Below are 23619 nucleotides of genomic sequence, written 5' to 3'. Positions count from 1 at the left end.
TAACAGTTGCAGATATTATTCTGTATTGGATGTAAATTTCTTGACCTGAGCACTTTTGGTTGAGAAAGCATCAAGTTGTTGGTGGTGCATAGTCTGTGATGGGATCGCGTCTTAGCTTCAAGCAAAAACCGATGTTATTACTAGTAGTCATTCACTCATTCTTCACCCTGACAAGGTCGCAGTCCACCACATGCAGAACTTCTTGTGGTGACATTCCCATCGAATACCCTTTTGGCATTGACGATGGGTGTGGAAGCCCCTACTACAGATACATTCTGGTGTGTTCTGAGTCGGGAAAGCTCGAAGTCAGAACCCCTTCTGGGAGATACCTCGTTCACAATGTTAGCTATGCTGATCCGCACATTCTGGTCACCGATCCATTCATGTGGAACTGTGAAGATGGTGAAAACTATCGCCCCACAAGGCCTTTCAGTTTGGACACCAGCACACGCTTCAAGCTTTCCCCTCAGAATGAGTACCTCTTCTTCAATTGCAGTGAAGATCACGTCATCGTTAAGCCAAAGTCAATCTTCTGCGAGCGCTTTCCCGAACGCTGTGATTCTTCCTGTGACAGTGGCAGCTACCTTTGCAGGCACATGCCAGGGTGCTCTTTCCCTATGAGTGTCAGCTCTTGCTGCTCTTACTTTCCAAGAGCAACCGAGTCCTTGAGGCTCATGCTCAAGTATTGTACTAGCTACACAAGTGTTTATTGGAGAAATGTTGGGGCTCCTCAACCTTATCATCAAATTCCTGATTATGGAATCAGAATTGATTTTGATATCCCTGTAACTACACGCTGCCTTCAGTGCCAGGATCCTTCCAAAGGAGGTGGAACTTGCGGATTTGACACTGAGACACAGAGTTTCATGTGCCTGTGTAAAGAAGGAAATTCCACTTCTCATTGTAAAGGTATGTCTAACAATGACCTTTTCTTGAAGTTTATTTTTAGTCCACTCTCGGTGTAACCAGAAATTCTTGTAGAAATTATTTTTAAAACAATCACTGTAAAAATTGATTAGTTTATCATACGATTTTCATACTGCATAACCTGTTTGTTTACTTCAGCCACCATTAAGAAGGTTTGCATTTTGAAATTTGCTGAAAAAGTAGAATTGACTGGTTATTGTTTGACTTGGCAGATTTTGATGCTGCACGTCACAGTAGAAGGGTCAATGTGATTGCAGGTGATTAAAATAAATAAAGTTAATGGAATAATAATCTGAATGATGTAGTTTTTGGAGTGAAAATTTGGCTCATGCTTGTGGATATGTTGGCTGCAGGGACTGCTACAGCTGTTTCGGCTGCAGGGGCATTTGGAGTTGGAGCTGGCATTTGGTACTTGAAGAAAGTGAGAGCTAAAGCACCAGTAACATGTGGAGTTCAAAGCAACGAGAATAGGCTTTTCTAAAGAGAACCAAATAACGTAAACTGCATAATCATGGAGTATCTCTTTCTTTTGTTTCCTTTTTCCCCTTAGCTATTAAGGTTACTTATTTATACAACATTATATATAGGTCTTTTTTGCTCCCCAGTTGGCATCTTTATGTGATGTTGGGTTGTATTTTACATCAAGTTCATTGAAAGAAAACGATCCGCTGCATGATCATTTTTTGAGCCCAGATACGGATAGGACACGGACATGGATCCGGATATAAGGTTAAATTGAAAAGTACAAGACACGAGACACGGTGTATATATACATATTAGTTTCAAACTGTCAACCAACATAAATCTAATCTATCTATCTAATGTCCAAGAAGCGAAAAGTGGTGATCATTCTTACTTTTATAATCATAATAATAATAGAAATTTTAATAATCAACGAGATACGTCAGTTATGAGACGTGTCCAAGCTTCACAGCTTCTAACATTAACCTTTGAGATTATAGAAAAATTTCCTTATAGCAGAGAGACAGATAGAAACAGAAATTTAATGAGAATATTCTGTCATAATTTTTTTATTTGACACAGTTCTAAACCATACTAACATGCTCTCCCAACAGTACAATATGTGGGGCCTGCATTGAGAGTAATTGCAGGCACCATGTATGCTGGAGCAGCAGCAAAATATTGAGTTGGTGAGTAATTTGGAGCACAGCTTCCAACTCCAGAGGGTACAAAATAAGCATCATTGAAAAACAAGTCCTTGGAAGACCTCCATTTCCAACTTTTCCAGTTCTCCTTCACTTCCCTCTTGGTAACCTGTTTTGCATTTGGGTCATTCGGTGCTACATAAAAATTCCCTTCACTTAAAATGGTTGGGTTAGCACTACCGCCTATAGCATACATTTTCCACTCATCATATTTGTTGTTCACCACATGGGCATAACCAAATCTTACCCTGCATTTTCATCCACGCCAATACAGTATTTATTTTCATAGAATATGCAAATTCAATCCATACAAAAATAACTCTTACCTTGGCATCCTCTCAGTTAGGCCACTGGCAAACTGGTTGAAGGCTATTGTCACTTTCATTATTTTATCCTTTGTGAATTGGTCACTGTGTCCTAGCAACATAACCTGCAGGTACGTTTATGAATAAAAGGCAGCCACATAAGCCTGTAACCACACAATATATATATACAGCAGGATTGTACTTTTCCCTAACATGCATGGTATTTAGTAATTATATTGCATGCACATGAACAAGAATCTGGTATATCAGAAAGGAAAGGATATGATATAATATAAGGCATCAGACATAAAAGGAAGAAGTAGCTGTGTTTGTTCAACTTACTTTGTCGTGCTGAGTAAAGTAATTGTTAGAGATGGTAATGGCGGTTGAGGCACGAATAACATCAATCAGGCCATCGGTGGAACGAGCCAAAAAGCAATGATCAATCCAAACATTGGTGGAATCGATTATGCTGATGGCATCTCCATCGGAGCCTAAACGATGGCCAACATGGTCAGGAGTGTTCAGGCCAGGCTTGGCCGGTTCGCAATCATGGATGCTAATGCCATGTATGATAACATGGCTAACATTTGATATTGTAACGCAAGGCCCATCAGCAATCTCCACTTTTGCTCCTCTTCCATCAATGGTCTTGTTGCTACTCATAATAAGCTCATTTTTCAGTGTAATGACCATGTCTTTGTCGAAAATGATCCAGAGTGGGTCATTTTGGATTGCACCATAACGAAGTGTGCCTGGTTTTGGGTTTGCAGGGTCATCAGAGGGATCAAAGACATGGTATATTGCACCATATTTGCCTCCTGTGGCCTCTTTGCCAAAGCCAATTGCACAATCAGCCAAGGCTTGGCGATTTGAGCTCCAATTTGGTCTGGCCCTCCAGCAAGAGTCTATCACATTGAGCAATGGTTTCTTAGGAATGTACTTTGACAGAGGTTGGGGAGTGTTGTTGTAGTAGTTGTTGCCTGTTGAATGAGCAAAAACAAAGGTTGAAGCAAGGTGTACCATGAAGCATGAAAGTAGGAGGGGTGTGGTTGACGTGGCCATGATTGTCAATGCAACAATCTCACAAAGGGAGTGGAATGGAATGAGGTTATTTAATAGGTAGGGAGAAGGTTATGCACAGAATCTGAGTTTGCCTTAGAAATGCATTTTTTGGGTTTAGATAACAAAATTATGGCTTCACAAGCTTGCCTTGGTTTACTTGCTAATCATAATCTTGTTATAATCCATTTGTCATTTCTTACATGAATGGCATTACAATGTAATGCTTCAACGGACACGGAAGTTTCACAACAATGCTACTCACAAAGATAATCTATTTATCAAATAATTTAGAAACCTTCTTATGATCTATTTACAATACTGAGAAGATAAATATATTAAGATTTTTTAAGTATAAGTCTAAATCTCGCATTAGTTAAAAATAAAAAAGTTCAACATTATATAAAATTAAAGATTCATTAATTCATTGTCTTAAAATTTTAAGTAGAGTGATGTCAATCTTACATAATTAGACTCATATTTCGTTAGTGTTATATCAGCCTTCTCGATTTAGTTAAGAGATTTGGTATGTCATCTCATTAATGTTTCACTTCTTAGAGAACTTTGTATAACTCTAACCAAAAAAATTAAATCTTCTCATGGTTATAATACAATTTTCATTATAATAGTTTGCATGGGATAATAATTTAAAACATTATTATTTTACATCATCAAATGACGTCTTCTTTAATTTCTCTTTCCTTAATATTTCTAAAACTTTGTTTGAACATTTTTTTGTTAATATATCTATTTAAGATTTAAAAAAAACTTCAAAAATAACAATTCTTAAATGAATACATATTACAGAATATATTGAAGTATTCAAATTTCATAAACAACAAGTTATAAAATAAGCTTTTGCAATAACAAGATTGTTTTATATAAGACTATTAAAAGAACATATATAGCAGAAGTGCTTTATTGTGGTCGACTCCAATCATATGTTACGTACGCTTACGCATAGCTGCACATTCCATAGATACATGAACTCTGAGCATTGCACTTGTTGCCACATTTCCCACAATGCTTCTGGTTACTCTTAGGATTCACGCACTTACCTTGGCAGCATATCTTTCCATAACTGCATTTCTTTCCACACTTTCCGCAGTTGGAGCCATCTGTGGACAAGTTCACACATTTTTTCATGCAGCAATCTGATCCTGCGCTACCTTTAATGTCACAAACATTTGGGTATTTGTCGCATGTCACCACCACCCTCTCAGAAAGGAATCTGTTTTTCACTTTTTTTGCTTCTTTTCCTGACACAGAAATGGCCAAAGCCATTATTAGCATGGTCACGACGAACTGCTTCATTTTTGTGTGTTAACAAAACAAGATATATGCTCTGATAGATATATAAAGATGGTACAAGTATTTATAGACAAGTATGCATGTTCATGAAGTTGCTATATTACTATTATATTTTGCATTTCCCTATACGTATTGATTGGTTAATGCGGTGGTCCAAATTTGTTAGGCTTGTTTGGCAACAATTTCAAACTTCTTCCATACAAATAAGTTGAAATCACGCTAGTTTTTGCAGAAAGATATTAAGGTTAACCTAAGTTTAGTTTCTAATTATTCTCCATCGTCTTAATCAAAAACAGTATTCTTGCATAATTCTACGTACGTAAACCAATAAACCGTTAGAGTGCCACCATTCAGTTCCAAAATTTTGACAATGGCGGAAATTGAATCTCAGATTTGGCCATTGGGCAATAAAATAAAGATGAACAAAATATAATCCATCACTGAAAAACTATAGTTTGAACTAAAATTAGTTTTAAAAAATTATTAAAATGCTCATTCAAAATTGAAACCTTTGGCAGAATAATAATCATCCTTTGTATATTTGCATGATATTTAATAATAGTAATTTTAGGAAAATAGCATCGACTTTTTTGGGGAAATAATTTTATGAGGCTTACAGTGCAATCCCGCGTTTGGCTTTCTAAACCAAAGTCAAATGTCTGTGGTTAATCAAATACAGTGAAAGTTTCCTTCAATCCGAAATTGGGCAGGATTTAAACAGGTTAGTCAAAGACGTAAACAAGATTATGAAGCATGAAGGTTTTTTCTCAGTTTCAAATACATTTAATGTTGAAGCACACAATTGCAACATGCCACTGTAATGCACAAACCGTTTCATTCAAGAAAGATTGTTAATATATTATTCACTACATGCGTAAGACACGAGGAATAACATGCGATTCTGTTACTTTTACTGAAGCAAACCTACATTCCTTTTTTACATTCATATCTATAAGTTTTAGTTAGAAAAGCTTTCTACTAAATTAGATCTTGAGGATCATTTACTTGCATGAGATTGTAATTACTTAAATATTAATTTGACAGATTGTAATTACTTGTATTGTATATATTTGTATATATTGTTGGTGCCATTGCAGAATCAGTGTTTGGCTAAGTTGATTTGCTTCTTCAATTCAACATGCTGAAAAATTCAGGACCCCGTTCGCTGAAAAATATATTATTAAAATATATCTTTTATTATATCATATTCATAAAATCTTTTACAAAATTAATTTTTAAATCTATTTACTTTCACTTTCAAACTTAAAAAAAAAAAAAGACAAACTTCATTTTAAAATTTTTCAAATCTATCTAATCATTCTTCCTCAAATCTAATTTTAGAAGTGAACACAAATAACATAATATTTCATCAATTATCAGAGCCATCTGGTGGTGAAAATCCTATCCACCTATGTTTATGAATTATCATCTTACTAGTTTCAATTATTTGATCACTAGATTTTATGATAAATATAAACATACAGTAGAATTTTAAAAAACAAGGAATTTTGCTACCGAAAACAAGCGATGAGCGCCTTCAAATTTGCGTTCCATCATGTTTGCTTGCGTTTTGTATATATCACCATCGGAAAGAGAAAATTGAAAAAAACATGTAAAGTAAAAAACTTAAGAATTTATTCACCGATCTAACCTCGTAAAATGGCAGAGTGAGAAACAAAATTATCATTACAATCATACAGACAGCCCACAACCAGATAGTACAGTAGTATAACAACCGTTACAGGTGCCAAGATGCACTCGATTTTTGTTATGATATTTTAAATGAATTGATTTTGCATCCATAGCATACAACTATCAAAGCAAATTGGAAACCCACGCTGCCCCTGGTCTATTAAGTTATGCACCTGTTAAAGTAGTGTACAAATCATAAAACAATCATACCAGGTAAATACTGGGTTAGCTCACACTTTCCTTCCAACAGAGGCATAAATCTCCGGCCAAAGACACCTTTACACATGCTTTAGTTTTGAAGTGGATGTGTGGCCATTACCAAGTCCACCAGGCACAGCATAAACTATTTATCGTTGCTTCCAGTAGAAACGCACACAAGGGCGGAAGCAACTACTGTACACCAACCTTAATGTTTTTACGGTCCAAAACAACATTCAAAATCTTGCCAGGAACGTAAATTCTTTTTTTGACAGATTGACCATCCAAATACTTTGATAGTTTTTCATCCCTAGATGCTAGGACAAAAGCTTCCTCCTCTGAACATGTTTCCTCAACCTCGATGGTCCCTCTTGTCTTGCCATTAATCTGTACTGGAAGGACTACGGTGGAATCCTTCAGGTAAGTCGGATTTGCCTGAAATAACAACATATTCCAAACATGATCATTATCTAATGACTTATTGTACAATCTGCCACTCATTCCACATGATCAAACTTAACTCGTATAAAATTGTTATTTGTTCCATAAGTACCAAAGCCATGGATCCTCACGACAACAGTCCAGGTGCCCTTGAAAAGTTGAGGAAACTCACACTACTGCCCCTTTTTACCACAAGTGTAACTTTCTAATTATTTACCACAAGTATAAACTCCACGGAAACAAGGAGTTAACTGTGTCCCTTCCCTTGTTGCAACTAGCAAATCATAGCACAACCACCACAATGACAAGTCCTGGGACAAGGATCTTCTCGTTGAAATACAGTGTCTTGCAATCCTATCTCTTAATAGGTTTTCCTTTCAGAATACACATTAAATAACAGCCCCTTACACAAATTGAAAATATTTTGCAGGGATGCAGTGGTATAGCTTGATTCCCAATTAACTAACTACCGACTTCTAAGCAGGGATGAATGTATCCACGTTGCATGAAAGGTCTACTTCGGGTTACCTTTAAAAATTAAGCTAAGGAACAATATTACTAGTGTGTAAAACATCTATTTTAGGCTATTAAAGAAAAATTAAAATTAATGACCACAACTTGCCATACCATGCAAGTATAGGAATGATTTGTTATTGATCCAAATCCATACCTTAGGGAAAGGCACGTAGGCTAATGATTTTCTGTGCCCTAGTCGAGACCATAGCTCCTCAGCCAGGTGTGGTGCATACGGTGAAAGCAGCAAAACAAATGCCTCAATGACCGATCTTGGATGTTTATCCCACTGTAAATATATGCCGATCGTAACAATCAGTGCGAGAGAGTCACCACTAATTCATAAGAAAAGAAAATGTGAAACGGAGTAACAAAGCAAAAGGATATTGAAATGTGTGCAAAGAATACACTTCATAAACAGATGTCCTTTACTATATCATATAAGGAATTGCCATTCAGAAGCTTGAATTCATTTTTCTTATTATTGTACTTTATCATAATTTACAAAACAAATTAATTCCTATATAAAAAGACTCTAGTCTAGCTAATCTTTTACATGAATTTTGCAAAAGTTAGAATTACGATCCTTTGGTTGTGGATACAACGGGAGAAGACTAGTTATCTATAAATAAACCAAGACAAACTTATAAAAGGTCGCTACATAGGTTAAGGTTTGAAAGTTTCTTTCAACATGCAGAAAAGAGTTCGCATAAATAATATATATTTAGTCTTCTATCAAACAAGTCCTACGCCCCAAATGCTCAAAGTGACATTTGGTTCGCTACAATCATGTTCAAAGGAATTGAATTGTAATGTAAATGAGTTACAATATCTACGACAGTAACTACTGAGAGGAATCAATCATTCCTTCAAAATGCTCAATACACTTTAAAAGGAGAGACCATTTCAAATTTTACCTAACTTCCCTACAATAAAAGAACAAAAATAAAATAAAGAATAAAATTTGGAGTGAGAAGATATTAAAAGAATGAAAGCAGGCAACAGAAAAATACCTTATATGCCGCATTAAGGAATTCCATCATTGCAGAAATTCCAGTGTTGAATCGTGTGCCCTCAATTTCCTCTGTTACCTGAATACTGAAATTAAATTCTTAGCTCAATTGTGTCAAATATGCAAATTAAATAAAATCAGAATAAGGAAACAACAAAGCTCTGATTAAAAATTGAGATGTTGACCTTGGCAATGCATTTGTGAAGACAGCGAAGTTGTTCTAGAGTAGGCTCCTCGTCAACTGATACAGTTCCATCCTTAAATGTTCCATCAGACAAAGGTGAACCAACAATGAGCCTCCAAGTTCTTCCCAAGAACCGATGTACACCTTCAATGCCACTAGTACTCCATGTTTTCGAGTCTCTGGGAGCATGTGAAGAAAATAAAGGAGTAAATTGATCTGAGGTTAAAGTCCATATCAGATCCACAACCCCATAGTCTCACCCTTTCCTCAAGCCACCCCAAAGAAATGAAAAGATAAAAGGGAAAAACTACAGACATTGTTGACTAGCAATAAGGTTTGCAGTTCAAACCTACCTCAATGGTCCCATGAACATTTCATATAATCGAAGAGAATCTGCACCATACTCAGAAACAACATCATCTGGATTAACAACATTTCCCCTACTTTTACTCATTTTGTGAGCTCGAGCATGTAACCGTATGTTAGGATTTTCTTTCAGGACAAAAGAATCCCCAGATTTCATGACCTACACTCAAGGAAAAAGAGAACAAATGCTTGTCAGGAGAAAAAACGTAAATCCAACACCTTATCTCTGGTAATAACAAATGCAATGAGAAGTGGAAAGTGGAACTTCATTGATAAACCTTTTCTGCAGGAATTATTTCTAGCTTACGTTCATTCAACAAGTCAGTTGAATCAGCAGACATTAGGTTTCCATCTTGATCTCTACAAGCCATATATTGAACCTGCCATTCAAGCAATTAGAAACTTGCAATATTTCTTCTTTTCTACTCAATTTTCAGGCAAAGAGAATTGAAATTACCTCCCCAAGAATAATCCCCTGGTTTATAACACATTGGAAGGGCTCCTTGGTGGACACAACACCAATGTCAAAGAGAACCTGAGATATAAAACTCATATTACATATGCAAAATATTGCAGCAACACTGACAGTACACAAAAGGGTATTTGAAATCTTGTTTCATTTGAATCCCAAATTGGTCAATTTCCCGGTACTTTTGCCAAATGTCATCAACTTTTTATCTAACTTCTAGAGGGATTATCGGATTTCCATTTATAAATACACCAATTACAACAAAAACTTTCTTTCCCCCATGTACTGTACAAACAAATATTAAAAAATTGACAAACTGTGGTCTTACAGGATTTTACGAACACTAGTAATATATAACACTGTGCATACCCTGTCATTTTACAAGAATATAAAATGCAAACTTCAGTTTTAAGACTCATCGAACACAATTTGTACTAGTAATCATAGACTCGTAGATGTTTAATAGTAATACAATGGAGAAAGATTGACAAGAACATAGCTGTTCCAAATGAAGCTTAAATTCAAATGGCTAAGAGTGAAGCAAATCACAAATCAACATGCCCTACTGTGACTGATAACATACAGACCTTGTGCCAGAATCTAGCATACAGTAAATGAAGAACTGCATGCTCAGCACCCCCAACATATACATCAACAGGGCCCCAATACCTGCAGAAGAAGAACAGGTTTAAAGCTGGGAAATTAAATTATCAAGAAATGGTGAAAGCAAAATACAAGAAACAAGCAGAGAATGGATATTGAATGAAAAATTAAGACAACATTAACTGAAGCCATACCTTTCTTTAGCCTTACCAACCAATTCCTTGGAATTATGTGGGTCCATAAACCTCAAATAGTACCTGGAAGGATGAAGAAAATATGATACGCATGTGGATATAATTTTAATTTTTAATTTTCATTAGTACATCTGATGCATAAAGATCCTGAACCAAGACATGTAAACTTGGCAGCCAAAACACTGTTTAGTGCTTGCTTACTAACATATTTAATACCATTAAAAATGCCTTACCAGCATGAACCAGCCCACTGTGGCATGGTATTTGTTTCCCGAGTAGCTGGTCTTCCTGATAAGCTATCAGCAGTCTTCACCTACAACAGTGATACAACCAGAAAGAAAAAAGAATATATTAGAGTATAGTTTATTCTTGATTTAAACAACTCTCTAAACAGTTGACAGTCTCTTAGTTTGTTATACTTAGACAGCTTAAGGACAGGAGTCAGCTATAAGCAGCTGAACTCTTCTATTAGAAGTGATTTTCAGAAATACATTCTCAAATCTCATTCTATATTTCCTCTTCGAATTCTCTATTATGATATTTAGAGCTAGGTTTGAACCCTAGAGCTTTTTTCTCGAACAATTTTTTTTGCTGTAATTGCATTTTGCACACAGATTGGCTAATTCTCTTGGTAACTTTGATTTTCAATTTCTCTTGTGATCCTTCTTTGAGCATTAAAAGATGTATCGAGAGTGTTTTACTAACACTCCTAATCTAAGTAATATAAATTATGTACTTAGTTATGCAACAAAATGATTAGTACTGACCCTTCTGTTTCCTTTTAAATCTACCACAAAATTCGTGTGGCTTACACATTAAGAAAATATAAAAAAAAATCAGGCAAAATTTTCCTGCTCAATTCTATTTCTTTCACATATAAGACAAGTTCATACACGAATTGATTTATTTAGACATTGAAAATGACTAATAGTGGGACCATAAGTATCTATTTATGTGACAATAAATCAGTGTTGTTAGATAGAGAAGATGGTGATGCCATGGCAAATAACGGTGGGCAATTTTTCAATAAAACCATATCTTGGTGATGGCGTGGGAGTTCTAAAGGGTGTTTACCATATCGTTTAGGAATCTGGAAAGGGTACAATGCCTGTATGCCACCAATGAAGTATATGTACATTATTGGGGCTAAGTAACAACAAATCCAACCTAGACCACAAAATTAAGACAGTGCCTATTGATAGCAATTTAAGAAGAAAAGCATTTATTGTTGTAAACTTACCCAAGATACTGCCTTAGACAGAGGAGGCTCGCCTGTTCCAGTGGGAGAAAAATCATCCAATTCAGGTAGAATAAGTGGCAGTTCAGTCTCATACAGTGGCACAGTCTCACCACTATCATCCATGAAGATAACAGGGATAGGTTCACCCCAGTAACGTTGCCTAGCAAAAAGCCAGTCCCTTAACTTGTAGTTCACCTTAAGGATGAAAAATGTATTTTATTTTAAATAATACAAACCACAAAGAAAGAATTTCAGTAAAATTACAAAGATTAGTGAAATTTGATTCATTTAAGATATGAACCTTTCTCTTTCCCTTCCCACTTTCTTCAGCCCATTCAATGACTGTCAGAGCAGCTTCTTTGCTGGACAAGCCATTGATGTCAAGCCCAACTAGTGTATTCGATGAATTTACAATAATGCCTTCACCGTTAAAAGCCTTTCCAGAGTCAAGACTTTTACTATCTGGCGTTACAACCCAGCAAATTGGAACATCATATTTCTGAGCAAAATCATAATCACGAGAATCATGAGCAGGCACAGCCATGATAGCTCCTGTTCCATAACTGCACCAATAGCAACAATTATAATCTGGTCTTAAACATTTTAAAAATTCATCTATCATCCCACACCCTAGATCTTATGCCCACGGCATGTTTCGCAATAAATAAACAATTTGCATTCAAAGGGATACTTGTGCACACCCACCCCCCTAAAACATAGTCCGCGACCCATATTGGAATGGCTTCCCCATTTGCTGGATTTTTTGCATAACAGCCAGTGAAGACCCCAGTCTTTTCTTTCTGAAGTTCAGTCCTCTCAAGGTCACTCTTCCTTGTGGCAAGGTCTACATAATCCTCAACCTGTGAATAAAAAACACACTAAGAATAACCATCTCATCACCCATGATCAAAATCCTTCCAATGAAACAGGCAATAAAACAGAAGAACTTACATGTTTGCTCTGGGCAATGGAAACCAATGACGGCAGCAAGGGATGCTCTGGTGCCACAACCAAGTAGCTGAACATAAACAAAGCAAACAGGAAAAAGATATAGAATTTCTTTCAGGATCAGTTTGTCTGATTCATAAAATTTATTGAATATACTAGAGAATTGAATAGATAAATACGTTGCACCAAAGATCGTTTCAGGCCTTGTAGTATACACAATAATTTTTATGTCTCTATCCTTTCCATCACTGTCAAGAACGCAAAATTCCATCTCAGCCCCTTCTGATCTCCCTATCCAATTTCTCTGCATTTCTTTTACACTTTCGGGCCAGTCAAGGTCATCTAAATCCTCTAGAAGACGATCAGCATATGCAGTAATCTTGAGCATCCATTGCCTCATTGGCTGCTTGGTAATAAACAATGACACTGTAAAGATTATGAAACCATTCAAAAATATAAGAGGTAAACCACCCAAAGTGTTAAGTTCTGAAAGAAATAAACATGCAAACCACTATACCTTTCTTATTACAGGATGACCGCCACGTTCACTGACACCATCAATTACCTCCTCGTTGGCCAACACAGTGCCAAGTGCAGGACACCAATTAACCGGAACTTCAGCCTGATTGTTTTATAGGAATTACCGGAAGATCTTCAATACTCATAACTTAAATAAACTAAGCCAAAACTTCTAAGTAGTTATCATATACTAAACCTGATATGCCAATCCTCTCTTTAAAAGTTGCAGAAAGATCCATTGAGTCCATTTGTAATAGTCAGGTTCTATGGTAGAGATTTCACGATCCCAGTCATATGAAAATCCTAATGATTTTAACTGCAAAGATGTAAGAAGACCTAACATGAAGGGGAAACGTGCAATTGTAGGAGTAGAGATGATGATTATGAGAACGAAATCATGGAAACACTTCTCTTTTCACATTCCAAATTACAGGAAGCTTTTATTTTTAAATCAAGTGGAGGTCATTCAAATTACTTCCCAAAGATTTAAATGATTAATCAAATGAGTTACATATTGTATGATCTGAATACGATTCAAACTAAGGTGTTCAGGTTGTTTTGAAACTGAAACTTATCTAGCAAACAATTGTTCAGTTCCTTTTCAGTACAGCTTTTCAATGAATTACTCACTCTTGCAACTTAAAATAGTCAATCTAAAACAAAGAACTTCAAACGAATAAAAATTAGGGGCTAAGTCCCAAAGAACACTCTTTCCGGCTCAAAATCAGCAGCAAATTATATATGTACCAAAAGAATTCCCAAACAATTAAATTTTTATCCACTATCAGTTAAAATTTTCACTGTCAACCCATTACAAATCATCACAGGCATGTATTTTAAAAGAGGATGCTAAAATGATTTACAATCTTATCATGCATGGCAATAAATAATTGGATGAAAGTGTAAAAAGTAATGAAATTATCTTAAATCATTCAATAATTTAACGAAGCATCACTGGCCTTGATTACAGTTAAAGCATCTTATCAGCAGTTTACCTGAGTGCGAAAGCGATTGATATTCCTCACCGTAGTGAGCTTGGGGTGAGTTCCCGTCTGAAGCACGCGCCAGCACATTAGTAAAGAAACATACACAAGTCAAACTGTAGAAGTGAGAACCAAGAAACAGACCTCGATAGCATATTGTTCTGCTGGCAATCCAAAAGCGTCCCAACCCATCGGATGCAACACATTATACCCCTGCATCCGTTTGTATCTAGCAAGAATGTCTGTGGCGGTATATCCAAGAGGATGACCAACATGAAGTCCAGCTCCACTGCAAAAAATAGTAATTACGAATATTCAAATCGCAATTCAAAAGAATCAGAAACTTCAAGCACGAAGCAACTAAGATTGAAAACCTAGGGTAAGGAAACATGTCGAGAACATAGTATTTAGGCTTCGTAGTGTCGATATCGTCATCGGGGGTTCGGAAAGTGCTATTGTGCTCCCAGAAACGCTGCCACTTGGGCTCAATTTCGTGGAAAGGGTAGGCCCTGGTTACCGGTTGCTTCTGATGCTCCGTTCCGCCATTCGCGACGGAGTTTGAGATGCTGGCGCTGCCAAGATTGCGGAACCTGAGAGAAGAAGAACCTCTTCTGATGGAAGTAACGGGGAATCTTGGAGAGAGAGAGGTGGTGGTTCTGGATGGGAAGGGAAACGACACCGTATGAGAGTGTGGCGAAAGAAAGAGGAGATAAGGTTGAAGGTGATGAGCGTGGAGCATTTGGAAGAGTGGAATGAACTGCGAAGGAAAAGAAAGATTAGTGGAGAGAATTGGGATAACGTCCAAAGTGAAGATGGCGCTCAAAACTCAACAGTAACTATTTCTTGTAGTTTTCCCATTGGGCTCGTAGGTTGCTTCTTCGGTATCTCTCTTTTTTTTTTCTTTCTGCACCCCAAAATCAATAAATTCTAAATTATCTCTACACTGTGAACTTACTGAATCCAAATGGTAAGACTACCTATTCATAGTGACCACTATGAGTTCGAAAGGTTGTTTTGTGGATATCTATTTCAACCATGCAAAGCTAATTATATCCAGTACGCAAATCCAATAACATAACATTGCATTTTACTCTCCTACATCTGATTTTCATCATGCTCAAACTTCATTGTAAGCTCACCATAGTTCCATTGTACCTCACCCAACTTTTTAAATTTTTTTTTACTTACTAATAAATATTTAAAGAATATTGAATTATATGAATATTTTGTAAACTTTTAATTAATTAATTAATATTTTTAAATGGATAAATTAAAATAATTATTAAAAGTTAAACTATTGTATTATACTAATTATTAGATGTTAACATGTGAGTGTTAAGAATTCAAATTATAATAATATTGTATATTTTCATTTTTAAAAAATAAATATATAAAAATTAATTTTTAAAATTTTTTTAGTTTTAATTTTAAATTAAAAAATAATAATAATAACAAAATACAATGTGGATCGAGATCAGACTATCTTGGTTTTGATCTATTAATTTGACGAGGTATGTGGGACGGAGCAAAGACCAACGAATTGAAAATTCCATTCCAACCCATTCGATTTTGATAGACGGACAAGTTAGCTGCGGACCACCACCTACTTTAACACCCTACATGAACCACTGCATTCCTAGAATAACTCCAAAACAAGTGTTACATAATACCAAAATCTCAGCGTGAAAGACATGGTTATTAATCTGCCACTCCACCTGAGAGCAATTGCGAGAGGACACCATAACAGGAAAATCTGATATACAATAAGGACTCCAATCCCATAGTTTTAACCCAATGAGCACTTATAAAATTATGCCACAAATATAGCATGGAGCTTACCCTGTACGCTACATCTTTGTTCATGATCTTTATCCCATTTTTCCCCACAAAACTGACAAAATGGTATTTGCGCACACTCCATTAATGAAGATCCTGCAGGAGACGGTTCTTCCCTGATTTCTTCCTCATATGGACCATTCTTGGATGTCTGCGATGACGTGATTATTGTCGCGAGTTCCTTAATACACTTTTGCATTTGTTCCAAGGATAATTGCACTTAGTCGTCTATTTTTAACAACCTTATTATTTAATTGTTGGTCAAAACCAGCCTTATTATCGGAATAAATATACAAGCTCACAAAAGGCCCAACTATAATCACAAAGATTGCAAGACAAATGACAGTCTACTTGAATTTTCTTCCCCAATGAATGCGATAACTTTCATTAATCCTTTTTTATTCTTCTGATCATTATTATCTGTTTACATAACTTTGAGAATTGGCATCTAAAATGTAAGACAAAAAAGTTCCTACATTATTACCAAAACAGGAAACACTCAATTGTCATCTAACATGTAACTGACAAAAAAAGAAGTTCCTACATTATTACCAAAATGGGAAACACTGAATTGGGAGTGCCTTTAGCTCTCCAATAAAGAATTCTAACTTCACAACTTTCTGTCTAGACTATAACTCTGCAATGAACATTCGGACTTAACAATTTCTATCTCAACACTTAATATTCACAATCTAGAGTATCAGCAACCAAGGAAAAATGAAGTAAGAAAGCAGCCTTTAGCCAGTCATGAAAACTTTAGTAAAGCTTTTAGGTCTCTGACAGCTTCATCAATGGCATAAACTATCATCTTCTTTATCTGTTCAACATCAACATATAAACCTGCTACTTATTTTGATGCAGACATCATAAAAGAGGCAGAATGAAATAAAATGTAGAAGCAAATTACCTCAAGCTTATCTTCCCTAGCCTTGTGGTTCTTGGGAAGCTGGCGAAACTCATTAGTTAAACGCAGACACTCATGGATGTTTTCCGGAGACACAAAGTCTACCGCAACTTTTGTGCATGACTGTGAAAGGTTTGACATAGGGCAATTAGAGCAACAGAAACAACTAAGTTATTTCAGAAAATTAGTCGAGCATGTGTCTAGATATTTTACCTTGAGATTCCTGACTTGATGTGGGCATCCAGCAGGAATAAAGACAGCCTCCCCAAGTTTTTGCTCAAAAGTCCACGGTTCTACACCTAAAAGTCAAAGTTCCCATAAGTAACCGATTACAGGAACTGAGAAAATATTGTATGCAAGTTCTTTGTACTGACCGAACTCCTCTTTCAGCTTCTTCTTGTGCTCCCATGTCAAATAGAAACATTGGTCATGAATTGGATGTTCAACCTATTTGAGCATCAGGCATAAGAAAATAAGGTTAAACCATCAGGCATAAAAGAATAAGGATAAGCGGAAATGTAAAGTGTTACAATTTTTATACCTGTTCAACTGGAGAACAATAAGTATGTCTAAATTCTTTTGAGTGTTTCCTGAGATATGATTCTAACTTCTTAGAATCTTCTCTTCGAAAGATATCCCATAGAGCACTGCCTGTTTCCGTTGATTCATTCTCTATAGCAGAAGCGACCTCTTCATGTACACCATTTGTAAATATCCTTCCATTAATTTCAATGGGACGCTTCTCTATGTCATTGGATCCGAAAACTACCTTGTTTTCTATCCGTACTTTGTTGTCTTTGAAAGTTCGGCAATTCAGGCTGTTGGTAACCCTTTCTTCATCACACTGCTCTCTCTCATCTTGTACCTTGTGTGCTTCTTTCAACTTTGAAATAATTAAGTGCTGCTCATCAGTTAACATCACCTCTGCTGTATGGGTTAAAATATTGACCTATGACAATTACCAAACAAGAAATTAGACCAAGAAATAAGCCAATATGCTTCCATTTGAAACCATTGACATAATAAATAGGGGACAGTAATATAATCTCAACTTCTACAAACAAACAATGAGAATCCTTATTGAAACTGAGTTTCCAATCCAATGAGCAAACCAAAATGTGAGTTCTCATAAAGAATGAAGAGTATGCATGTATAAGTGTGTGTGTGTGTGTGTGTGAAGAAAATTCAGATGAAAGAAAATTTGGCCGACCACTGCTTAAGCAACAAACAAATCACAGACTAAGGAAGCTTGATGCATACCGCATCTGACATATCACAGTGAAGCTTTGTTACAGAGTCTCCTCTACCAAGCTCTTCTTTAATCCCATAGGCAATATAAGTTTTCGGACCCATGTCAGGTTTTAGGACATGGGCTGGCAACTTCGCAGCAAGATTGAGAATTCCGCTCCGAGGATCACTGTACTCTTGGAATGGCAATGACCGAATAAACTCATCACAGTGGCGGGGCAAAAGATCTTCAAATTTATCAGAGGGGGGCCAGTCTTTTAGCTTCAGCATCTCTGGCCAGAGATTTCTGTATGTTCTTCCCTCAATATAACCTTTGAAAAATGTGCGAGTATCGATTTCTACCTGCATAAATTTAGAAGGGTGAATACTTATATAATATAGTATGTTGCACGAGATACAAGCTAAAAATATTACACTTAGAGTTTAGAAGATGGAATACTAAGATGGCAATTGAAGCTCTGCAATATGAGGAATCTAGACCTGAACTGACCTCACAATTAGCCAGGCAATCAATGGCCTTTACTTCTGACATTTTTGAACTGACCTCTGAAGCCCTATTTTCACACAATGCTCGCCACATTACCATCGGCTTCCAACTCAGACCGGTCCCCAGTTTAAGGGCATCACGAACTATAATTGGTTCGCCATTAGCCCAATGCTTTTGGAAAAGTAACAACTCTCCTTTTTGAATGCTACTTGACTCTGAACAGTAGATATTATTGTCATTTATGTCTTCTTTAATAGCTTCCTTTCTCAAAGAGGTGTAGCTTGATGCTGCTTTTTCTAGCTTAAGAGTTGTGTTTTCATCTTCCCAAATTTTCAGCGTACTGCGAGCTTTGATTTCCAATTCAGATATCCAGCCACTTGGTAGGACACGTCTCAGCTCCAATGCAGCACTTCCACAACCCCCCAACTCCTTTGGTGCACATCGGATGATTCCATCACTCTTAGCATTCCACACATTAGATAGCTTGGTTTGACATTCTGATGTCCTGAAATCATTAGACACAGGTAGAGGGTCTCCACCATGCATATAATCATAGCCCCTATTCACATATGAGAACTTCTGCTCCACCCGGGGTGTAATTCTTCCATCACGTATTTCTTGGCAACAACTGAGGCAGAGTTCATAGGAACAACTGGGGCAGCTTCTATGAAGATCAATAATTGAAGTAGCACAATGATCACTGTTCCATGAAAAAAGTAAATAAAACATGAGATATTATAAAACTTGTAAAGAATCAAACTAGAATCTTGAGAAAGAGGGCACCTACCAATAGACACGTTCATCGTTGCCACAAAGACTTCGAGGTATTTCCTTCTCAAAAGAAGGTTTTCCTGACAAAAGAGTTTAGCGTTGGTGATTTTTTTCAATGTGATAACGCAAAACTTAAAAGGTGAAGATTAAAACCTGGTATTTTAGCTTCAATTAGCTCCTCTTGACTTTGTTCATGACAAATTTGTTTCAAAAATGGTAGGAGTAAACTGATCATATAATGCAGATACTGAGCTTTTTCATAATCAGTTATGTTCCTGTTAGATGTCTGAAAGTAGATACAAAAAGAAATTGAAAAATTACCAGTGCAGATACAACTATAATATATGAACTTTTTTTCATCATAGAAATGAACTTAGGGTAGATATCAGAACAAATCAAACCTTAATCAATCCTCTTGCGCGCAAACAAACATTGCAATTGCAGTTTTTCTGGCAAAACGGACAACTTGCAGCAATTTCTTCTATTGTCATATCAGAGTACCTGTGTGTAAAAGTCACAAACAGCACTATTTAGTCATGATAAATCCTAAACTACACAAACAAGCACATAATCCTTCAGAATAATTGATTAATTAAATGTCATACCATTTATCCACACACTGCATACAGTACATTTTCGGGCATTTAGTACAAGGCACAAAAAGTGTTCTCTCCTTTTTCATGCATTGATGACAAATTCGAGGCTTTTGTTCAACATCCTGTTCAAGACAATCGGTTAGCATTATTGAAATACGATGTATTACACAATCTCTTTAAGGTGATGAGAAAGATGGACACCTTCACATCATTCATTCTTCTCAATCTGCTCCTGTTCTTTGATCTTAAGATAACAAGCATTTCTTCATCTTCTAAATCATCACTCAAGAAATCATCTTCATATTTCCTTTTCTTGTTTGAGACAGTAAGCTTTTGTTTCTCATCTCTTCTCTTGCATGGTAGTTTTCTTGTCCTCGGTAAACAGGAATCTTCTTTGGCATCTAACTTTGGTTTTATATTATCAAACATATAGTTTTCTCGAACCTTTCTCTTCTTTTTAGTCACCCTTACTGCACAATTCTTCTTTAAACACATCTCACCTTCTTTCCCTTTCAGTTCGGATTTCTTATCACCATTCTCAGACATTTCTTCAGCTTTTCTCTTCGATTTTCTGTAAGCTTTCGAGCATCTAGACAATGTCAGCTTATCCTCAGTTTGCGAAGTTTTTGAGCGTTTTCTTCTTGGGACAACAACCTCCATTGTTACTGCAAAATGAAAATTGAAAAAACAATCAAATAATTACAAAATTTCAATATAGATCATCATTCATCTGAGCACTGGCATTCCAATCTTTCATAGGTCAGAACAACAAGGGTCGTCAGAATAGAACACCAATTCCTATTCCTATATCTATACATACAGCCAGCACATATTACAAGCACCTTCATACACAGAGCAAAGGAAGCTGTGAATCAAAGAAACCACAATATAAATTCGATGACCATAACGAATCAGCAAGGTAGCAGTTTCTTCCCATACGTTGGACTCTGTAAAGTAAAGAAAACAAGACAAACGGACTAACTATGTAACAAATTCTTTCTTAATAAATATATTCCGTTATGGATTCTAGAAAAGAATTGAATACATGTTTTCAGAAGGGAAAATACCTCTCCAGACAACATTTAAAGTCAAACCCAATGTAGTTGACCTGAGTCAACCCGACAACATCGGTTGCTCCCAAAGCATCATCAAACAAACCAGAGTTCCATTTGCATTCAAGAAATGAAGACCAAAACGAAATTAAAAGATTAACAACCAAAACACTTCGAGTGTACCGAGGAATGACGCCGAAATAAATTATAAAAAAAAAAAAAAAACAAAACAGATTTTCAGAAACCATACATACACCACATACAAATTCAATCGAATGAAACAAACCTGATAAAAAAATCAATTAGGTGAAAAATCGATAGAAGCATAACACTCTGCTGCAATCAGAATTGAGAAAGCGAACCAATGCGGCACGATATCTGAAACCAAAATCTGCGAGAAAAACAAAATCAATAGATAGATTCTGATGATGATGACAATATGATGGCATGAGAAAAACATGAGACTCAGAGCTTTAGTTAAAATTGAAGCTAGTCAGCAATGAAACACACCTGTATCAGAAACTAGAGACAAAATTTTAGTTATTTTTCTATATATATTGGGTTGTGCAATTTAGGATTGTCAATGACGGTCCTAGCTACCAATGATATTTAAGCACGTGGATCTGAAACCTTTCAGATCCTTCATCCTTTCCCTGAATAAGATATGCATGCGTTCGGGGAAAAGGAAAGTGGTTTAACCAATTAGATGGGAAGATAACTCTGTTATAATATATATTATATAAAATACATTTTGATCTCAAATGATTTACTTCTTCTGTAACTGTTATTTTAGATTTTTTTTTAATATGTTATTAGTGAAAAACCCCACGTGTTTTTATTCTATGATAAAAAATAAAATATAATTATAATTATAAAAATAAATATAAATAATTTTTACAGCAAAAATTATCGTTTTACTTGTTTCAGAGGTATATTTTAAAAATAGTTAAATTTTAAAATAAATCAAATTAAAATAATTAAATTTTAAAAAATAGAACTTAAAAGAGGACATCAGCAAAATAAAAAACTATTTATTAAGAATAAAATTGAGAAACAAAATATTTATACTAAAAAAGGTGAATCTTTCTATATAATGATATAAATAAATATCAACAGTTGACTAGTATTATGTATAACATATTACTATAAATAAAATATATTTGATTTGATAACTGACATTTTGAGTGACACAAATACATATTATTTGTATAGTGATATAAATAAATATCACCGTTGACTAGTATTATTTATAGCATGTAAATATAAATAAAAATACATTTGATTTGATAAGTGACATTTTGAGTGACACGAATACATATCTATCTACCTCCAATCCTTTCCAATATTTTGTATAAGTAATTAATTAAGATTGGTTGTACATTTCCGAGTATCTAAAATAAAAACCAAGATTGATTGTACATTATAATTTGATTATATTAAGACAGAATAGATTATGCTTTTAATTCCTTATTATTTATATTTTTATATATAATAAAATAATTAATTAATATAACATTATTAACTTAAAAATTAAAATTAGATTACTCAGGTCAATTATAATTAGTAAGAAAATTTCATTTAAATCTACTAATTCTTTCTTAATTCAACCAACTTCATTTCATATTCTGTTTTAAGGAATAAAAAGCCTTCCATAAATATGTTTTAAGGACATAGAGTGAATGACTATAAAGATTGAAAGAAATCTTTTTAGTTTATAAAAGATATTAGATATACTATTTACTATTGTTCATATTATATATATATATATATATATATATATATATATATATATATATGTATATGTGTGTGTGACATTCCATTTATATGCCAAACTTATATGATAAAAATGTCATCATTCCAATAAGAAGAACACTCAGAGTAAAATGGTAGTTTAGAGATTGATGTTACAGTCATCCAAAATATAGAAAGAATTAAAAAGAAAAGAAACTTAAGTACAAGTTTTCTAAGGTTTCCCAAATTATAAGATTACTAACCATTAAAAAGACCTAAAGAGTGTTCTCCGAAATAACAATCTATAGAAATAACTAATAGACGTCCTAAGTACTGGGTGTTGGATCTTCCTCAGCCTCCAACGCCTGCTCCAAGGGTACCTCATCACCTACTGCTCACATCCAAAGGATTGGATGATCATCGCAAGGGGGAAGGCAAACACATACAAACATACAAGGGTGAGCTAGGTCTCAAACAAACATACAAATCATGGCAAATTATTCTAGCATTATCGAGAACATCCATTTACATACAAGCATATAAGCCATCATGAACATAAGCACTTATCTCATAAACTTAATTAAGACAATCATTTTATCATGTAAAGACTCTTAGATACGTCCGGATATAGAATGAATGTAGAGCTGGGGCGGGTTGTGCACTTGTGATGGTCCCTACTGCTTTGCAAAGCCATTGCCAAGGGGTTCCACCCGACCATACACAAGGCTAGTCCGTTACCGTAGTATAGACCTCTAGTGACAGCGTCTACCCTAGGACCTCCCACTACTCCCACCACACGCGTCAATCCTCTCTAAGTGAGAATGAAAGACCGTTGGAGTGTTAGGGATAACCCCCCCCCCC

The 23619-nt window shown here is 35.5% G+C and overlaps 4 protein-coding genes and 1 long non-coding RNA gene across 14 annotated transcripts in view; 1 reads left to right on the top strand and 4 right to left on the bottom strand.

Moving 5' to 3' along the window:
* On the top strand, positions 1-1632 carry LOC106767679 (LEAF RUST 10 DISEASE-RESISTANCE LOCUS RECEPTOR-LIKE PROTEIN KINASE-like 2.7). The gene is made up of 3 exons (XM_014652618.2): positions 1-909; positions 1140-1184; positions 1281-1632. The coding sequence occupies exons 1-3, from the start codon at positions 99-101 to the stop codon at positions 1406-1408; spliced, it is 984 nt and encodes a 327-aa protein (XP_014508104.1). The 5' UTR covers positions 1-98; the 3' UTR covers positions 1409-1632.
* Positions 1633-1893: 261 nt separating this feature from the next.
* Positions 1894-3616, bottom strand: LOC106767731 (putative pectate lyase 2). 2 transcript variants are annotated; one of them, XM_014652676.2, is made up of 3 exons: positions 2741-3616; positions 2420-2523; positions 1894-2341 (listed from the first exon to the last, which is right to left on the bottom strand). In XM_014652676.2, the coding sequence occupies exons 1-3, from the start codon at positions 3461-3463 to the stop codon at positions 1984-1986; spliced, it is 1185 nt and encodes a 394-aa protein (XP_014508162.1). In that variant the 5' UTR covers positions 3464-3616; the 3' UTR covers positions 1894-1983. The 2 variants fall into 2 exon arrangements, with proteins under 2 accessions (XP_014508162.1, XP_022639879.1); XM_022784158.1 differs by having other exon boundaries at positions 2063-2202.
* Positions 3617-6384: 2768 nt separating this feature from the next.
* On the bottom strand, positions 6385-14962 carry LOC106768452 (leucine--tRNA ligase, chloroplastic/mitochondrial). Of its 6 annotated transcripts, none has more exons than XM_014653626.2 (20): positions 14508-14961; positions 14278-14422; positions 14146-14202; positions 13347-13466; positions 13149-13253; positions 12811-13034; positions 12635-12701; positions 12389-12543; positions 11985-12246; positions 11684-11878; positions 10677-10756; positions 10444-10506; positions 10234-10315; positions 9635-9712; positions 9456-9557; positions 9165-9337; positions 8813-8990; positions 8629-8706; positions 7773-7904; positions 6385-7096 (listed from the first exon to the last, which is right to left on the bottom strand). In XM_014653626.2, exons 1-20 carry the CDS (start codon positions 14870-14872, stop codon positions 6854-6856), a joined length of 2904 nt encoding a protein of 967 aa, XP_014509112.1. In that variant the 5' UTR covers positions 14873-14961; the 3' UTR covers positions 6385-6853. The 6 variants fall into 6 exon arrangements, 4 of the variants coding, with proteins under 4 accessions (XP_014509112.1, XP_022639877.1, XP_014509113.1 ...); XM_022784156.1 differs by having other exon boundaries at positions 6963-7644; XM_014653627.2 differs by having other exon boundaries at positions 6963-7630.
* Positions 14963-16317: 1355 nt separating this feature from the next.
* Positions 16318-21661, bottom strand: LOC106769293 (lysine-specific demethylase JMJ25). Of its 4 annotated transcripts, none has more exons than XM_014654849.2 (14): positions 21538-21661; positions 21314-21418; positions 20177-20640; positions 19985-20097; positions 19781-19880; positions 19533-19665; positions 19396-19459; positions 18612-19308; positions 18134-18463; positions 17415-17822; positions 17248-17320; positions 17087-17172; positions 16877-16996; positions 16318-16786 (listed from the first exon to the last, which is right to left on the bottom strand). In XM_014654849.2, exons 3-14 carry the CDS (start codon positions 20633-20635, stop codon positions 16715-16717), a joined length of 2655 nt encoding a protein of 884 aa, XP_014510335.1. In that variant the 5' UTR covers positions 20636-20640; positions 21314-21418; positions 21538-21661; the 3' UTR covers positions 16318-16714. The 4 variants fall into 4 exon arrangements, with proteins under 4 accessions (XP_014510335.1, XP_022639876.1, XP_022639875.1 ...); XM_022784155.1 differs by lacking the exons at positions 21314-21418; positions 21538-21661 and adding exons at positions 20818-20922; positions 21043-21289; XM_022784154.1 differs by lacking the exon at positions 21538-21661 and having other exon boundaries at positions 21314-21505.
* Positions 21662-22859: 1198 nt separating this feature from the next.
* LOC106768072 overlaps positions 22860-23619 on the bottom strand; it is a 2639-nt gene continuing 1879 nt past the window's right edge. The window contains exon 3 of the long non-coding RNA XR_001376213.2: positions 22860-23149. This is a non-coding gene — a long non-coding RNA (uncharacterized LOC106768072). The remainder of the gene's footprint in view (positions 23150-23619) is intronic.

This window comes from Vigna radiata, chromosome 7, assembly GCF_000741045.1.
Source record: "Vigna radiata var. radiata cultivar VC1973A chromosome 7, Vradiata_ver6, whole genome shotgun sequence".
Classification (NCBI taxonomy): domain Eukaryota; kingdom Viridiplantae; phylum Streptophyta; class Magnoliopsida; order Fabales; family Fabaceae; genus Vigna; species Vigna radiata.
This window is presented reverse-complemented; position numbering and strand designations above follow the sequence as displayed.

Excerpts from the sequence above, each read along its gene's own strand:
- LOC106767679 (XM_014652618.2), top strand. The coding sequence starts at position 99 with ATGGGATCGCGTCTTAGCTTCAAGCAAAAACCGATGTTATTACTAGTA. Across the intron at positions 910-1,139 it reads TTCCACTTCTCATTGTAAAG|ATTTTGATGCTGCACGTCAC; the intron begins GTATGTCTAACA and ends TTGACTTGGCAG. Across the intron at positions 1,185-1,280 it reads AAGGGTCAATGTGATTGCAG|GGACTGCTACAGCTGTTTCG; the intron begins GTGATTAAAATA and ends TGTTGGCTGCAG.
- LOC106767731 (XM_014652676.2), bottom strand. The coding sequence starts at position 3,463 with ATGGCCACGTCAACCACACCCCTCCTACTTTCATGCTTCATGGTACAC. Across the intron at positions 2,524-2,740 it reads ACTTTACTCAGCACGACAAA|GTTATGTTGCTAGGACACAG; the intron begins GTAAGTTGAACA and ends ACGTACCTGCAG. Across the intron at positions 2,342-2,419 it reads CTAACTGAGAGGATGCCAAG|GGTAAGATTTGGTTATGCCC; the intron begins GTAAGAGTTATT and ends ATGAAAATGCAG.
- LOC106768452 (XM_014653626.2), bottom strand. The coding sequence starts at position 14,872 with ATGCTCCACGCTCATCACCTTCAACCTTATCTCCTCTTTCTTTCGCCA. Across the intron at positions 12,702-12,810 it reads GAAACGATCTTTGGTGCAAC|CTACTTGGTTGTGGCACCAG; the intron begins GTATTTATCTAT and ends GTTTATGTTCAG. Across the intron at positions 11,879-11,984 it reads GTGGGAAGGGAAAGAGAAAG|GTGAACTACAAGTTAAGGGA; the intron begins GTTCATATCTTA and ends TTCATCCTTAAG.
- LOC106769293 (XM_014654849.2), bottom strand. The coding sequence starts at position 20,635 with ATGGAGGTTGTTGTCCCAAGAAGAAAACGCTCAAAAACTTCGCAAACT. Across the intron at positions 18,464-18,611 it reads ATTGCCTGGCTAATTGTGAG|GTAGAAATCGATACTCGCAC; the intron begins GTCAGTTCAGGT and ends AAATTTATGCAG. Across the intron at positions 17,173-17,247 it reads GAAGCTGAAAGAGGAGTTCG|GTGTAGAACCGTGGACTTTT; the intron begins GTCAGTACAAAG and ends TTTGACTTTTAG.